The sequence below is a fragment of the Mesocricetus auratus genome, unplaced genomic scaffold (assembly GCF_017639785.1).
Source record: "Mesocricetus auratus isolate SY011 unplaced genomic scaffold, BCM_Maur_2.0 Super-Scaffold_100013, whole genome shotgun sequence".
Lineage (NCBI taxonomy): Eukaryota > Metazoa > Chordata > Mammalia > Rodentia > Cricetidae > Mesocricetus > Mesocricetus auratus.
Genome location: NW_024429196.1, coordinates 41420961 through 41438993, shown reverse-complemented (window position 1 = coordinate 41438993; position 18033 = coordinate 41420961). Strand labels below are relative to the sequence as shown.

The window sequence follows — 18033 nt, the reverse complement described above, 5'->3', positions numbered from 1 at the left end:
CGGGAGTTCTCTGGAACTAGTGGTACTGACTGTTGTGAGCCATTGACGTGGATATTTAGAACCAAACTGTGGTCCCCAAGTTGAATTTTAGTAATACATTAAATTTTGTTTGTAGGCTTCCTAAAGCTTGTCTCAGGTTTGCAGGTAACCTAACCCTCATGTTTCCACAGCATTCATCCAGGGATTCATGTAGTAGTGTATACTGAATAATGAACTCGCTTCTAGGGCAAACACAAGGTTAAGGTCCTTCATGACTGCTCACATATTTCATCAATGTGTTAATATGTGGCCTTGTTTTATAAATGTTCCTGTTTTAAGACACCTTATGTAACAATACTGTTAATTTATCAGTATTGAATTCATAACAACACTAATTCATACTAGAATTAAGCTTAGCTAATGTGCCTTTTCTCCATAAAACTTTCTCATTAAGTATATAATATCCTTCTTGTGATCAGCAATATCAGATACCATTTTACCACTATATTTGTTTTTAATCAGTGAAATCAACAATAAAAAGCAAAAAATATGAAACATATTGCCAAATGGACACTTGTTTCTGGAATAACAGTTGAAAGAAGAGGGATGAAGATCATCTTGTTGATTTAAGATGGAAACGTGCACTGGTGGTTCAGGTTTCCTCTGCATTGTGCTATGTATGTTTGAAAATGATTGTGAAACACCTGTTAACTTTGGGTCACAAAATTTAATGAATAGTCAAATCTCAAATAAAATGGTCTTTTAAAAATTCTCTTTGATGATACTAATGTGTGCAAAGCTATTGGTCAATAAAATCTTCAAAGTGGCAATATTTATAAAAACATTGCAGAGACTGAACAGCAGGGGATCCTTGAGATGGTACTCCATATTATTCATGCATATAGGTTTCACTATGTATCCTGCTGCTTTGGTGCTCACTGCGTAGACCAGGTTATGTAAACATCTCTGTAGTCCTCTTGCCGCTGCCATAGCCCTGTGTAAAGGGACTAAAGCAAAGTGGCAGTTCCCTGAGGAGACTCGGGTTGGAGGCATTCAGGTTGACTTCCAACTGCTGTGACGTGCTGTCATTGGCCCTCCCTTGCAACCAGAGTCTCACCAGCCTGATAAGAATGCCTTCAGTACCTCTGGATTGTTGAAGCTGTGTTCTCCATTCCTGTACCCTACCTCCAATCTGTGGATAATGGACCTGTGGAAGCCAGGTGAGAAGGCAGCTGGAGAAAGTACACATGGTGATTGATGGTGACTGGTGTTCCTTTGATGAAGATGACTAACTTGTGGAAAAACTGAAGACATGAGTCCCCCTACCCTTCAGGCCCTGGGATTCGTGTATCTGTGAAAATGTTCGTCCTACCTCTGAGGATGTATCAGGAATAAAATGGACACTTAGCATTTGGAATTAAAAAAAAAAAAGATGGGTAAAGTAGTTGTGAGGGAAAAGCTCAGATGCTTTCGGGGTCCATAGATTTCATTTGTTTGCTTTTAAAAATGTATTATTTTTATTTGTGTTTGTGTGTTTGCAGATGTGTGCACAAGTGTCTATGCACATTATATGCATGCAGGTGCCCACAGAGTTAGAGGTAGTTGTGAGCCATCTGGTACAGGTGTTGGGTACTGAACCTGGTCCCCTACAAGAACAATTAGCACTTTTGAACACTGAGCCATCTCTCCAGCTCCTGATTCAAAGATTTTAGAGATCATTAAATCTTTGGCAGGTTACAATCAAGAAGAAAAAGGAGAGATATAAGAACAAGAGAAAGAAGAAAACCCAAGATGGGATTGAAAATTGTAAGAAAGTATGTCTTAAGGTATCTGGGCAGAGAAACATAACCAACAGTCCTGCAATCTAAGTGAACAATATACAAGCACACTCAAAACCATCATGAGGCATATATGGAAGAGTGGAAATTAAACACCTAAGTAGGAAATAAAAAAGAATACTTATAGAACGAGTTGCTGGCACAGCTGTGATTTGTGGAAAACTAAAGTTCTGAGATTCATCTGGCTCTATCAGGTCTAGCTTCACTTGATACCATGTGTGGGAGGGTTGAGTAGGAACCACTGGTCTCTGTAGCATTGGTGTTCTGGTGTATGGTAGAGCAGAGGTAGTAAATCCCTTCCTAGTAGTTGCCTTGGATTCCTGCATGCCACTTGCCACTGAGATCTCTCGAGGAGTAGTAGTTCCCTTGCAGTTTCTGCTATCCTTTCCTGGGGCAGTTTTCATGCATTTGTAATTTTAAATACAAATATCAGTTGTTAGTCAGAAATTATGACACATGATTTAACAGTATTTCAAAAGTCAGTTCGTGCAGGGTGGTGTCTTATGTCTGCAGTTCAGTTCAAAGGTTCAACTGTCCACGTGTCTGTGATCAGCTTAACAGTTTTTTTCCTGCTTCATTTTAAGTATCATTTGTACCCCATCTTGATCCTCAGCATGCATCCTTTCTAATGTTCTCTGTATAACCCACTGTACTTGTTTGTTACTCATCTTTTTGTTGAATGGTGACACCTAGCGGCAATTTTATTTCTGAGAAAGAATACATGAAGGCAAAGGTTTCAATTATTATTTTTCTATTTTCACACATGTTTTGTATCTTGATTGGATTTAGAACATAGGGAAGAAATTCCTGTACCCTCACTTTTAAAAACTATTTTGCTTCATTTTAACTTCTAGTGATGTTATTGAGAAATCTGATATTTGAAGATGGAAGGGTGGTCCTGTGCTTAAGACTGCTTACAGCTCTTGCAGAGGACCAGAGTTCAGTTTCCAGCACACACACATTGAACTGCTCCCAAACTCCTATAACCCCATTTCCAGGGGGGATCCAATACCCTTTTCTGTTAGAAATAAGTTTATTTTTCAGATTTTTACAATGATGTGTTTGAGTACTTTTGTTGTTGTTGTTGGAGACAGGGTTTCTCTGTGTGACAGCTCTGGCTATCCTGGAACTTGATTTGTAGACCAGGCCGGCTTCTAACTCACAGAGATCAGCCTGCCTCTGCCTCCTGAGTGCTGCTATTAAAGGTGTGTGCACCACAGCCTAGCTGGTAACCACTATTTTGACTACACCACCACAGGCTGGTTTTTAATTTTTTTCATATATTTTGAACATATTTCCCTCCTTCACCATCTCTTCCCAGATCTTGTTATTTTATTTGCATGTGTGTGTATGCAGAAAAGGTGTGCATGTCCCCAATGAATGTTTGGAGGTCAGTGGACAACTTGTGGAGGAGTTGGTTTTCTTCTACTCCATGTGTTCCAGGTATAGAAGTCATGGTTGGAAGTAACTGCCTTTAGCAGCTTAGCCATGTTACTAGTCCCAGTGGTTAGTTTCAACTTAATTGAGACAATCCATAATAACTTTGCAGGAGAGTTTCAGTAAGGCATTTTTCTATATCCAGTTGGACTATTTAAATGTTTTATTAGTCAGTTAACAGTTGTGGTCCCTGTCTTAGTGTTTCTATTGCTACGCCAAAAAGCAAGTTGGTGAGAGGAAAGAGTTTATTTGGCTTGCACTTCCATTTTTTTGTTCATTATTGAAGGAAGTCAGGATAGGAACTCAATTAGGGTAGGATCCTGGAGGCAGGAGCTGACACATAAGCCATGGAGGGATGCTGCTTACTCATTTACTTCCCCTGGCTTTTTTAGTCTGCTTTCTTATAGAACCCAGGACCCCAGCCTAGGGATGGCACCACCCTCAATAGGCTGGGCCCTCTCCCATTGATGACTAATTGAGAAAATGCATTACAGCTGGGTTTCATGGAGACATTTCCTCAACTGAGGTTCCTTCCTCTCTGATGACTCTAGCTGTGTCAAGTTGACACAGAACCAGCCAGTCCAGTCCCTTTGACTTCAGTAAGTGTTGAAGGATAAACAAACATGGGTAGTAGAGCATATGCTAATTTTCGTAACTGAGATTAGGTGTGAGAGGGAAGTAGGTAAGCAAAGATAGGGATATGTATTAGACTTAGATGGACTTTGAAAATAAAAATAATTGATATGGTGGGCAACAAACTGGGAGGAGAAAGCCAAAATACTGTTAGGACCCACAGATTTTAGAGATTGTTAAAGTTAGGGATGGTGTAATCAAAAAATAAAGAGAGTATAGGGCTGGCAGGGTGTGGGTGGGCTGGAGACAAGAATAACAGGAAGTATATGAGAGTCAGGTGAAAAGTACAAGCAGAAAGTACCCATAAAAGAGTGGGAAGAGAAATACACAGAACAGGAACCTGACTGAGCAATCAAAATCAAAACCATCAGGGGACATACAGGCAAGGGTGGGAATTAAATAGCAGGAAGAACAATTAGAATACGCTATGGCAAAGGTGTGCTGGTCTGAAAGGTGAAGTTGTCACATCCCTCTGGCTGCAGCAGGTTCCACTTGGTGTTTGGTTGGGAGACTTGAGTGGCAGCCTTCAGTCTTTACAGGCTTCCCAGTCCCTGGTCCCTTTCCATATGTGTCCATTAGACCCCTGTAGATTTTTTTTTTGGTTTTTCGAGACAGGGTTTCTCTGTGGCTTTGGAGGCTGTCCTGGAACTCTTGTAGACCAGACTGGTCTTGAACTCACAGAGATCCGCCTGCCTCTGCCTCCCGAGTGCTGGGATTAAAGGCATGTGCCACCATCGCCTAGCCCTAGATTTTTTTTTTAAATGAGACAGGCTAAGGTTTCTATGTTACATATCTAACAGAATTATTGTGAAGAAAAATTACTTTCGATAATAACAGATTACTTAGAATATTAAGAATCAGGCCAGGTAGTGGTGGCGGAGCTTGGTCTATAGAGCGAGTGCCAGGATAGGCTCTAAAGCTACACACAGAAGCCCTGTCTGGAAAAAAACAGACAACAAAGGAGAATATGAAGAATTATGCATTGTTGACTTTGAAAAGTTGTAATTCATACTCTTCATTGTTATCTGTTTTGCCAGATACTGATAATATGAAGCCACTGGAGGGTGTGAGAATTCTGGATCTAACAAGGTAACAAGATTGCCTGCAGTTTAGTGACTGAGCTTCCCCCCTTTTTTGAAAAGGCTTTATTAGTTTTTAATTATAAAGAGATATTTACATGCTTGTGTTGGAGTTTTTATGAATAATCAGAAAAGAAATTCTGGACTATCATTATTTTCAAAGACAGCAAGTATATATTATGAAATTTTGCAGTATACATATTTGCATGTAATTAACTATTCCCCAAATTGCAACTATATTGAAATTATTATTTTACCTTTATTTTAAATGTACCAATATATTTTGAATAATTTTCTATGCTCATTAAAGTTAATGAAAGATGACATTTATAAATGTCACCCATTTGCCTGAATAAGGTCTTTTTATATGCAAATCTTTGCTTTAGTTTCAATTTCTTTCTCTGGATAGGATTCTAGAAATAAAATTCCTGCATCAAGGGGTTATAATTTTTTAAAGCTCTTGATAAATGTTGAAAATTACAATTTTAGCAAGTTTGATCATTGCTGGTATTATATGAACGTCTCTGTGGTTGATTTAAATTAGTTAATACATAGATTTTCAAGATGGTCATTTATCTATCACTGTTTAACATTATAGAGTACTGGCAGGACCTTTTGCTACGATGAATTTAGGCGACCTTGGAGCAGAAGTTATTAAGGTGGAAAGACCAGGTAAATCTATTTACCTTTAAAAAGCAAAGTCAGACTAGCAAATGTTCTTTTTTTTTATGTAGAAAGTGGATTTATTAGAATGGAGAATGTCTCACAAGCTGTGGTCCAGGTAATCCTATGATGGCTGCCTACCAATGGAAATTTTTTTTCAGTTTTTTATTAAAAATTTTTATTTTTAAATTTAAATTCAAATTAGAAACAAGGTTTCTTCACATGTCAATCTCACGTCCCTCTCCCTTTCCCTCCTCTCAGCAAATGTTCTTGATAGTTGTTTAAATAATCCAGAATTAGTGTACCCATAAATGGAGTGAGAAAGTAATGGAAATGAGGCATTTTTCTCCATTCTATATCTTTCTCTGTATCTATACTAATTATCTTTTTTTAATGTGTGTAGTCAGTTCCTTCTCATGTCCTGGAAAGTTCTGTTATGATAATTACAATGCTGGTAACATAACTATAGTGCTAGGCAAATCTCTAAGCCCTCTGCTGATTTTAGTTTAATCTTTGCAACAATTATATAAGCTGATGAATTAATCAGTCCTAATGTACCAGTGAGAAAATAAAGGCATCAAGAAGTAAGATAATTTATTCAAGCTCAAGCATTTTTCTTTTAGATTTAAAAAAATTTAATTTAGAAACAATCTTATTTTACATATCAATCCCAGTTCCCTTTCCCTCCCATCCTCCCATGGCCCCGGCCGACCCCCCCATCCCACTCCCATCCACTCACCAGGGAGGGTGAGGCCTTCCATGGGGGATCATCAGAGTCTGTCACCTCATTTGGGGGAGGGCCTAGGCTCTCTCCCGTGTATCTAGGCTGAGATAGTTCAAGCTCTCACTTTTAATAAGGAATGTACAAGTATTCATTTCTGATCCTGGTATGAGTAGTTCCATAGGTTACTGTGACTATATGCTCCCTGACTTGGGGTTGAAGGGCAAAGGAGCAGAAAAAGGAGGAAATGGGATACAGCTAGAGAGAAGAAAAAAGAATCAAAGTTCTTCGACAGGAAACCCAAATACTCTAACCTAAATCATTATTTTCAAATAAAAGATATCTTTTGCCATTTTACTATCATAAAAATTTGAGGGGGGGAAAGCTAATTTTAGATACATTCTTTGGAAGTTCTTATTTTCTAAAAAATTCTATCTATCTGTCTATCTATCTATCTATCTATCTATCTATCTATCTATCTATCTATCTATCTATCTATCGCATCTCTTTACCTACCCCAGATTGGCCTGGAGCCTTAAAGACTCAGACTCCAGTAGGAGGACATTTCATGTTTCCAGTTCATTCTTTCTCTTTTGCATACTAAGTAAACACTGTGTGTACACATTTCTCACATTTCTCACTTTATTTGGTGCCATTTTTAGCATTTTGGCAACCCGTTAGTTCATGTTATTATTGATAAAATTCTCAGAAAGTCTTAATGTGGCACATTCTTGTTCTCTAACTAGTACTTAGGCATAATCCCCATCATTCTTGTTCTGTATACTATCCTTTAACTTGTTCATTTTGGAGTTTTCAAAAATTATTATTATTTTGTGTGGTAGTGCCTACCTGTAATCCCAGCACTAGGGAGATGGACTTGAAAGGATCAGTAGTTCAATGGCATTCTTTACCACCTAATGAGTTCTAGGCCAGCATGTGCTAAATAAGAACAGGTCTCAAAAAACAACAACAAAATCACATTACCATTTGTTTTCAAAGATCTGATTCTTGAGGACCTGGGGAAGAATTCTCAAATCAGTGAGAATGGTCTAGTCCAGTTCCTTAGTAGATATTTATCCATAAGACTCAAAAGATAATACTTTATAATAGTATGAACTTACTGTTTTTTGGTTTTTGGAGACTGGGATTAAAGGCTTGTGCCACCACTGCCCATTTTATACCTATTCTTGATTCTTTGTATTTTGTTTTTTGAGAGAGAAATAGAGAGACAGAGAGATAGAAACAGACATCGAGACAGAGATACACACAGAGACAGAGACAGAGAGATAGACACATAGAGAGATAGATCTCAAACTCATGATCTTCCTGCCATAGCATCCTCAGTGTTGAGATTACAGGCTTCAGTTTAAACTACTGCTTTTGTTGCATCATCAGTTCCTAGATAGAACATCCATTCTAATTCTCTTGTCATTTTAGTTGGCAAGCAAGTTAACATTTGTATTTATATTACTCTAAGGATTCTCTGTCTAACAGGAACTGGGAATAAAGGCAGACTGCCACACCTACCTGAAATTTATATGGATTCAGGGGATTTGGACTGTGGTCTTTATGCTTGAGCAGTAAACACATTACTTACTTCAGAGCCATTGCCCCGACCTCTGTCTAGGCTTTTATAATTTTACAGAAATATTTTATAGATTATTAGTCATTGTTACAGACTCAGCCACTTATTCTAATTTAGCATATATATATTCACATTATTATTTAGATTTAAGTAATATGTAACACACATTTTTGGTTTATTCTATATTTTCATTTCACACTCAATGCCAAGAAATAATGAAGGAACTGATTAGCATGCTTACCAAAAATTGAGAAATGCTCCCTAAGTTTGCTGTTTGTCAAATCTAAGTCCACTAATAAAATAATTCCTTCTGAATTTTGACCTTCAATACTTACTATAAGTTAGTGAAAGTGAATATGGATTGATTTGACAGTTGGCTTTAAAAACGTGGAGATCTGGGGAGTTCTGTTGAGCTACAGAATCCCCCCAAAGGGTAAGGACCCCTTAGGATGAGTTGAACTTGTTTGGGTACCGAGGAGTGTGCACAGGAGTGAGCCAGTTGTTTTGCAATTAATAGGTCATATTATCATTTATAGGAGCTGGTGATGACACACGAACTTGGGGACTTCCTTCTGAGAACACAGAAAGTACATATTTCCTTAGTGTTAATCGAAATAAAAAAGTAAGACTATTTCCTGTTTTTTCTTTATTTCTGTAATTCTCTTGGCAGTTATAAAACTTTTGATATTATGGCTTGCTTTTTGATATGTAACTAATATTTCAAATCTTCATGATCTAATCTAAGCAATAGAGTTTGTATTACTATTTCTCTACTAAATAACTTAAGAAATTATGAGAATTCATAATGGAAATATTCTGTGAAAGACAAATAATTTGGTTCTTGACATTTAATGCTTCTATATTGGTATTACACAGTATTACTATTGAAAGGTATTTATTGTAGTTATTGCTGTTAGGTAAATTTTCTGATTGTAAATGAAGTCAATAAAGATGACTTAAATATTTGTTCATAAAGAGACTAAGCTTGCTTTACAGTGAGAATTTGTGTATGAATGGCTCTGTTGCTGAACTACCAGTAATAATGAAAATGTTTATGAAAACATCTTAATATATACATTTTGAATTTTAGAGTATAGCTGTTAATATCAAGGATGCAAGAGGGGCGAGAATCATCAAAGAGGTACAGTAAATGCTATGGTATCTTGTGCTTGGGTTCTTATTAGTGATTTGGATACTCGGGAAAGGGTCTTAAAACTTTGTTTTATTGCCAATCTGTAAGTTGTGGCTACAAATCCTATTTAGTAATTTGACTTGACTTTTTTTTGTGTGTGTGGATTGTTTTTCACTAGCTTTTTGGATTTTCAAATTTTAATTAAAATACAATTTCATCATTACCCCTTTTTGCAACCCTTCCCATGTCATCTCCTTACTCCCTCTCAATTTCATTGCCTCTTTTTCTTTTATATATATATATATATATATATACATATATATATATATTCAGGCAACTTACTGAATCTATTAAGTATTGCTTGTATATATATATCTGAGTTGACAGTTTTTAGTGAACATAGTGCTCTCAATAATTTCCTATTTATTGCATGTAATTAAAGTCCTAGTGTTAGATTGAGATCTTTTGGCACCAGATTATAGATTTTAGTACTATACTTATACTTTTACCCTTATAGTCTCACAACATAGGACCAAACCAGGCCCGCTGAATGTGGGTATTAGCTAGGAGCACTGGGCAGTCTATGGAGCCTCTGTCAGTGGAACCAGGATGTATTCCTAGTGCACGCAGGGATCTGGAGCCCATTTCCCATAGAGGGATACTCTCTTAGCCTAGATACATGGGGGTGGGGGGGGTCGGGGAATGGGGGGGTGGGGGAAGTGGGGGGCCGGGGGGTGGGGGGTGTCTAGGCCCTGCCCCAAATGACTTGACAGATTCTGATGATCCCTCATGGAAGGCCTCACCCTCCCTGGGGAGTGAATGGGGAGATGGGATGGGGGGTTGGTGGGGTGCATGGGAAGATGGGAGGGAGAGGGAACTGGGATTGATATGTAAAATAAGGTTGTTTTTAATTTAGATAAAATGTGTAAAAAATAAAGTAGAAATAAATAAACAAGAAAGATTCACAGACATATCCTGTCTAAGGTGAAGAACAAGCAATTGCACCCTTCCCCTTCCATCACTAAGAAAGAAGCACAAGGCTCAGTGGGCCTATTTGGAATCTGAAGGAAGTGCATTCCTCACTTGATGTGTTACTTTAACTCATACAGCAAATGAGTTGGAAAGTTGCTAGTTTTGAGCGGAGTCTAGACCAGTAGAAGAGTTTTCAACAGGTCCAGGCTGCTATGTGGCCTTTGTGCCACTTGGATCACAAGATACAGCAGGTTCTATTGTATTTTAGTTGTCAACGGCAGTAATGCTGTTTGGATCTTTGGCAAGCTTCTATAGGTGAATCACAGAAGAGGCCCTTAGAATTTTATAGCAATAAAGCTAAAATTGATTCTTGGCTTTAAAAAAATTTTTAAAGTTGAAACTTGGTTCCTTAATCAAATGGATAGAAGTCCATTGAAGTGAGTTGTAAAGCTTAGTAATAACAAACAAATAAGATTTATCTCACATGATGTAGCCCACCACATTTGCATCAGGAAAAAAACAGATATTAATTAGTGGGTGCTATACAACAGGAACTCTTCTAATCCATTAGTACATATTGGCTCAATTCTAAGCACCATGGGAAGAAGTTAGAGTACTAATCCTACTTTACTGATGAGAACATTGAGGCACAAAGAGATAATTTACATAGCTTACAAGGAAAGGAGGCAGAATTCAAATCTCATGTCAAGAGGCATATTCTTAACCACTGTGCAGTACTATCCCAGATGAAAAACATGCTGAGATCATGTCTGGAAATGTTGGACATCTGGAAAAAACATGCCAGTGAAAGCCTGGTTTCTCTGAAGGTTGTGATCTCATGTTCAAATGTCAGCTTTCCTCCTCATGTTAAAAGAATAACCAAAAACATTATTAAAGTGAATATTACATTTACAGAATTTATTTTTAAAGAGAAGATGCATGTATCAGTAAATGTTGAGAACTAGGAGATACAAGGGACTCCACATAGCAATGTGGATAGGCAATACTCATAAACAAGATAATATTACATCCAGAGAATGACCAATCTGATCGGTTGGCAGTCTAAGATTGGCTGATGTTTTATTGATGTGATTGAGAATTCATTATATATGACAGTAGTAGAGACAAACATATTTTATTTAATAAATTAAACTGTAACTTGCTACAAATGTGATGATCAAATCTAACATTAGCTATGTGGTCGTTAAGATACCATTTACATCCCATGCCACTCAATCACCTTCCATAGCAATGAGAATTCTTAAAAAAATAAAAACAAAACAAAAAACAGAAACCACATGTATTTAGTTACAAGTGGTACACACCTTTAATCCCAGCGCCCAGGAGGCAGAATCAGGGTATCTCTTGAGTTCAAGGCCACCTGATCTGCAGAGTGAGTTCCAGGATAGCCAGGGTTACACAGAGAAACCCTGTCTCAAAAACCCAAACAAAACCTATTTGTTTGTTTGTTTGCATGTGTATGATCATGCTCATGCCACATGCATACGAAGTTGGTACAATTTATGGGCACTAGTTCTTTCTTTCCATCATGTGGGTCCTAAGATTGAACTCGGGCCGGGCGGTGGTGGCACACACCTTTAATCCCAGCACTCGGGAGGCAGAGGCAGGCAGATCTCTGTGAGTTCGAGGCCAGGCTGGTCTACAAAGTGAATTCCAGGACAGCCTCCAAAACAATACAGAGAAACCCTGTCTCGTAAAAACAAAACAAAACAAAACAAACAAAAAAAAGATTGAACTCAGATACTCTTGGTATCAAATACCTTTACTACCTGAGACATCTCAATGGCCCCAAAATGAAAATTCTATATGTCATTTACATATTGATTCCTATGTTGATTCCCCAGCTATCAGTCTAGGGTGCATGAGTTCCCACTTGCTCAGGTCAGCTGTTTCCGTGGGTTTTCCCAGTGTGGTCTTGACCTCTTTGTTTGTCATTCCGCCCTCTCTGAAACTGGATTCCAGGAGTTTGGGTCAGTGCTTAGCTGTGGATCTCTGATTCTGCTTCCATCAGCTACTAGTTGAAGGCTCTAGGATGGCATTTAAGATAGTCATTATTCTCATTATAGGGGAAGGGCATTTAAGGTAGCCTCTCCATTATTGCTTAGGTTCCTAGTTGGGGTTATCCTTGGGATCTCTGTACAATTCCCTACTACCATATTTCTCTCTCTCTCTCTCTCTCTCTCTCTCTCTCTCTCTCTCTCTCTCTCTCTCTCTCTCTAAATTTAAATTAGAAACAAGCTTGCTTCAATGTCAATCCCAGCTTCCTCTCCCTCCCCTCCTCCCCATCCCCTACCAATTCATCCAACCCCCACCCCATCCCCCTCTGCTCTACAGGGAGGGTGAGGCCCTCCATGGCGTATCTCCAAAGTCGGTCATATCATCCAGGGCAGGGCCTAGGCCCTCCCACATGTGTCCAGGCTGAGAGAGCATCCCTCTATGGGGAATGGGCTCACAATGTGCATTCATACCCCAGGCACCATAGATTGCCTAGGCCTCCTCACTGACACCCACATTCAGGGGGTCTGGATCAGTCCCATGCTGGTCTCTCAGCCATCAGTCTGGGGTCTGTGAGCTCCCCATTGCTCAGGTCAGCTGTTTCTGTGGGTTTTATCAGCTTGGTCTTGACCCCTTGCCTCATCATTCCTCCCTCTCGGCAACTGGGTTCCAGGAGTTCAGTTCAGTGTTTAGCTGTGGGTGTCTGCCCTGCTTCCATCGGTCACTGGATGGAGGCTCTAGAATGGTATATAAGGTAGTCATCAATCTCATCAGGGAAGGGCATTTAAGCCCTTCCACTATTGCTTAGATTGCCAATTGGTGTCATCCTTGTAGATCTCTGGAAATCTCACTAGTACCAGATCTCTGCTCAAACCTATAATGACTCCCTCTATTATAGTATCTTTCATCCTGCTCTCCTCTATTCTTCCCTGATTCAACCTTTGTGCTCCCCCATGTCCTTCTCTCCCTCATCTTCTCCCAGTTCCCTCTCCCCTCCCCTCATGCTCCCAATCTACTCAGGAGATCCTGTCCCATTCTCGTTCTCTGAGGCATCATGCATATCTCTTTTAGGGTCCTCCCTGTTTCCCAGACTCTCTGGTGGTGGGATTGTAGGCTGGCAATCCCTGGCTCCATGTCTAAAATCCGTATATGAGTGAGTATATACCATGTTTGTCTTTTTGTGACTGGGTTACCTCACTCAGGATGGTTTCTTCTAGTGCCATCCATTTGCCTGCAGATCTCAGGATTCCATTGTTTTTTTTTCTGCTGAGTAGTACTCCACTGTGTAAATGTACCACATTTTCTCTATCCACTCTTCAGTTGAGGCACATCTAGGTTGCTTCCAGGTTCTGGCTATTGCAAAAAATGCTGCTATGACCATAGTGGAACAGAAGTCCTTGTCTGAATGTGCATATTTTGGGTATGTGCCTAAGAGTGGAATTGCTGGATCTTGTGGTAGACTGATTCCCATTTTCCAGAGGAATCTCCATACTGACTTCCAAAGTGGCTGTATAAGTTTGTACTCTCACCAGCAGTGAAGAAGTGTTCCCTTTTCTCCACATCCTTTCCAGCATAAACTCATTGGTGTTTTTAATTTTAGCCATTCTGACAGAGTTGTTTTGATTTGCATTTCCCTGATGGCTAAGGATGTTGAGCAGTTTCCTAAGTGTGTTTCAGCCATTTTAGATTTCTCTATTGAGAATTCTCTGTTTAGTTTTATACCCCACTTTTTAATTGAATCATTTGGTGTTTTGGTGATTAGCATCTTGAGTTTTTTCATATATTTTGGAAATAAGCCCTCTGTCAGATGTGGGGTTGGTGAAAATCTTTTCTTTTCTTTTTTTGGTTTTTTTGAGACAAGGTTTCTCTGTGGCTTTGGAGGCTGTCCTGGAACTAGCTCTTGTAGACCAGGCTGCTCTTGAACTCACAAAGATCCGCCTGCCTCTGCCTCCCGAGTGTTGGGATTAAAGGCGTGCACCACCAATGCTCGGCTGGTGAAAATCTTTTCTTATTCCGTGGGCTGCCTTTTTTTTGTGGTATTTATGAGACAGGGTTTCTCTGTATTGTTTTGGAGGCTGTCGGTGTGGGCTGCCTTTTTTGTCTTGTTGACTGTGTCCTTTCCTTTACAGAATCTTCTCAGGAGGTCCCATTTATTAATTGTCAATCTCAGTGTCTGTGCTACTGGTATTATGTTCAGGAAACGGTGTGTTGGGCCCAATTCTTTCAAGGGTGCCTCCCATTTTCTCTTCTAAGAGGTTCAGTGTGGCTGGATTTATGTTGAGGTCTTTGGCCCATTTGGACTTTATTTTAGTGCATGGCAATAGATATGGATCTACCTTTAGTCTTCTACATGCCAATATCCAGTTATGCCAGTACCATTTGCTGAAACGCTTTCTTTTTTTCCATTGTATAGTTTTAGCTTCTTTGTCAAAGATCAAGTGTTCATAGGTGTGTGGGTTAATATCAGGGTTTTCAATTCAATTCCATTGATCTATCTATTTTTGTGCCAATACCAAGATATTTTCATTACTATAGCTCTATAATAGAGCGAGAAGTCAGGGATGGTGATGCCTCCTTTATTGTAAGGGTGGTTTTGACTATCTGGGGTCTTTTATTATTCCATATAAAGTTGAATATTGTGTTTTCAAGGTCTAGTATTTTCAGAGGGATTGCATTGGAGCTGTAGATTGTTTTTGGCAAGATTGTCATTTTTACTATGTTGATCCTACCTATGCAAGAGCATGTGAGATCTTTCCATTTTTTGGTATTTTCTTTAAATTCTCTCTTTAATGACTTAAAGTTCTTGTCATATAGGTCTTTCACCTGTTTGATTAGTTACCACAAGGTATTTTATGTTTCTTTTTGTGGCTATTGTAAAGGGTGATGTTTCTGTGATTTCTTTCTCAGCACATTTATTGTCTATATATAGTAGGGCTACTGATTTTTTGAGTTAATCTTGTATCCTGCCTCTTTGCTGAAAGCACCAACATTGGTAAAAGAAATATTATTAAAATTCAAGTCACACATTAAACACTTATAGTGGGAGACTTCAATACCCCACTCTCACCACTGGAAAGGACTACCACATAGAAACTTAACAAAGAAACAAAGGAACTAACAGAATTTATGACCCAATTGGGTTTAACAGACATCTATAGAACATTCCACCCAAACACAAAAATAATATGCCTTCTTTTCAGCTCCACATGGAATCGTCTCTAAAATCGATCACATACTTGGCAATAAAGCAAACCTCAATAGATACAAAAAAATTGGAATAACCCCCTGTATCTTATCGGATCACCATGGTTTAAAATTAGAATTCAACAACAACACAAATTGCAGAAACCCCACAAACTCATGGGAATTGAACAGTGCTCAACTGCATCACTCCTGGGTAAAGGAAGAAATAAAGACATAAATCAAAGACTTCCTAGAATTCAATGAAAATGAAGCCACAAAATTCTCAAACCTATGGGACACTCTGAAAGCAGTGCTAAGAGGAAAGTTCATAGTACTAGTGCCCACAGGAAGAAATTGGAGAATAGCTACACTAGAGAATTAACAGAGCACCTGAAATCTCTAGAACAAATAGAAGCAAACTTACCCAGGAGAGTAGAAGCTAGGAAATAATCAAATTGAGTGCTGAAATCAATAAAATAGAAACAAAGAAAAAATTACAAGAATCAATGAGTTGGTTTGTTGAAAAAAAATCAGTAAGATAGACAAACCTTTGTCCAAGCTAACCAAAAGGCAGAGAGAGACAACATGCCAATTAACAAAATCAGAAATGAAAAGGGGCACATAACAATGGACACTGGGGAAATTCAGAGAATCATCAGGTCATACTTTGAGAACCTGTACTCCACAAAATTGGAAAATTTAAAGGAAATGGACAATTTTCTGGATAAATATCACTTACCAAAATTAAATGAAGAACTATAAGCAATTTAAATAGACCTATAACCCTTATGAAATAGAAGCAGTCATCAAAAGTCTCCCAACTGAAAAAAGTCCAGGGCCAGATGGTTTCAGTGCAGAATCTCACCAGAAATTCAAAGAACAGTTAATACCAATACTCCTCAAATTGTTACACACAATAGAAGTAGAAGGATCATTGCCAAACTCTTTTTACTAGCTACAGTTATCTTGGTACCCAAACACACAAAGACACAACTAAGATAGAACTACAGACCAATCTCCCTCATGAACATCGATGCAAAAATACTCAATAAAATACTGGCAAATGGCCGGGTGGTGGTGGCGCACGCCTTTAGTCCCAGCGCTCGGGAGGCAGAGGCAGGTGGATCTCTGTGAGTTCAAGACCAAGCCTGGTCTACCAAGCGAGTTCCAGGACAGGCTCCAAAACAATACAGAGAAACCCTGTCTTGAAAAACCCAAAAAAAAAAAGATGTTTAAAAAAAATACTGGCAAATGGAATCCAAGAACACATCAGAAAAATTATACACTATGATCAAGTAGGCTTCAACCCAGAGATGTAGGGATGGTTCAACATAAGGAAATCCATGAATGTAATCCACCATATAAACAATCTGAAAAAAAACCCCACATGATCATCTCACTAGATGCTGAAAAAGCCTGTGACAAAATTCAACACCCCTTCATGTTAAAGGTCTGGAGAGATCAGGGGTAACAGGAACATATGTTAACACAATAAAGCCAATATACAGCAAACTGACAGCCAACACAAAATAAATGAGAGAAACTCAATGTGATTCCTCTAAAATCAGGAACAAGACAAGGCTGTCTACTCTCTCCATATCTCTTCAATATTGTACTTGAAGCTATTGCTAGAGAAATAAGATAACAAAAGGAGATCAAAGGGATACAAATTGGAAAGAAAGAAGTCAAACTTTCACTATTTGTAGATGATATTATTGTTTACATAAGTGACCCGAAGAATTCTACCAGGGAACTCTGAATCTTAGTTCATTGAATTACTAGACATTTTACTGAGCTAGAAGGCTCTTGAGTTTTGATTGCATTTATTTATCTTCTCATGTACAATTCTTTACCAATAAGTCATGAGTGGTTGTTGTTTCCTTTTTACATCATCAAATCATCATGATGTCATCAGTATAATGGAGTAATACAATATCTTGCAGCAGAGACAAGCAATCAAGATCCATTCAAACTAGCTTATGAAATAAGGATAGATAATTAATAGATTCTTGAAGTAGAACTATAATGGTGTATATCTGCCCTTGCCAGGTGAAATCATGTTTCTTATGGGAGTCTTTATGGACAACAAGGATGATAAAAGTATTTTCATACTCAATAGCTGCACACATGGTACTAGGAGATAGGTTCAAGCAAGGAAACCACACCTCAGTCCAACAACTGATTTGAGTCAGTGCTTAATACATTTGCTGTAATCAACTGTCATTCTTCATGACATATCCATCTTCTGCACAGACCTAATAGGAGAGGTAAAGGGAGATGTGGACATCTCTTAAGACCCTAATGGTGGAGTAATCATTTTTAGGGATGTGAAAATATTTTTGGTTCACTATTTTCCTGGTATGGGCAGATTAATGGCTTCTAGTTAGCCTTTCCAACCATAATGTCTCTCACTCCACAGATCAGGGAATGAATGTGAAGATTCTGCCAACTTCTAAGTATGTCTACTCCAACTATGCATTCTGGGAATGGGGAAATACATTCAGGGTGAGTTTAGGAAACCACTGGACTGTTATGATTCAGAATTTGGCTCAAACATCTTTGATCATCTGACCTTCATTAAGTCCCCACTTCAACTGGAGGGCTACAATGGTGTTGGGGTCTCCAAGAATTAATTGAGAGATGTGTCTAATATGTCCGAAATCATCTGATTATTTCTTTTTCTTCAGTGTACAGTTATTCTAGCAGAAAGCCATAAGTTCTTTTGGGGGTAAGGATGGGAAAATCATTAATATTTTTTGTTTGCTTGTTTGTAGTTGCAACCAGGTCCTTCCTGA

At 38.6% G+C, this 18033-nt stretch overlaps 1 protein-coding gene across 2 annotated transcripts in view; it reads left to right on the top strand.

The window, feature by feature from the left end:
• Sugct (succinyl-CoA:glutarate-CoA transferase) overlaps positions 1-18033 on the top strand; it is a 683098-nt gene that overhangs the window by 8390 nt on the left and 656675 nt on the right. For both annotated transcript variants that reach the window (XM_005071802.4, XM_013114681.3), the window contains exons 2-5: positions 4925-4976; positions 5565-5638; positions 8472-8557; positions 9026-9076. In XM_005071802.4, coding sequence (XP_005071859.1) covers positions 4925-4976; positions 5565-5638; positions 8472-8557; positions 9026-9076 — 263 coding nt within the window. The remainder of the gene's footprint in view (positions 1-4924; positions 4977-5564; positions 5639-8471; positions 8558-9025; positions 9077-18033) is intronic.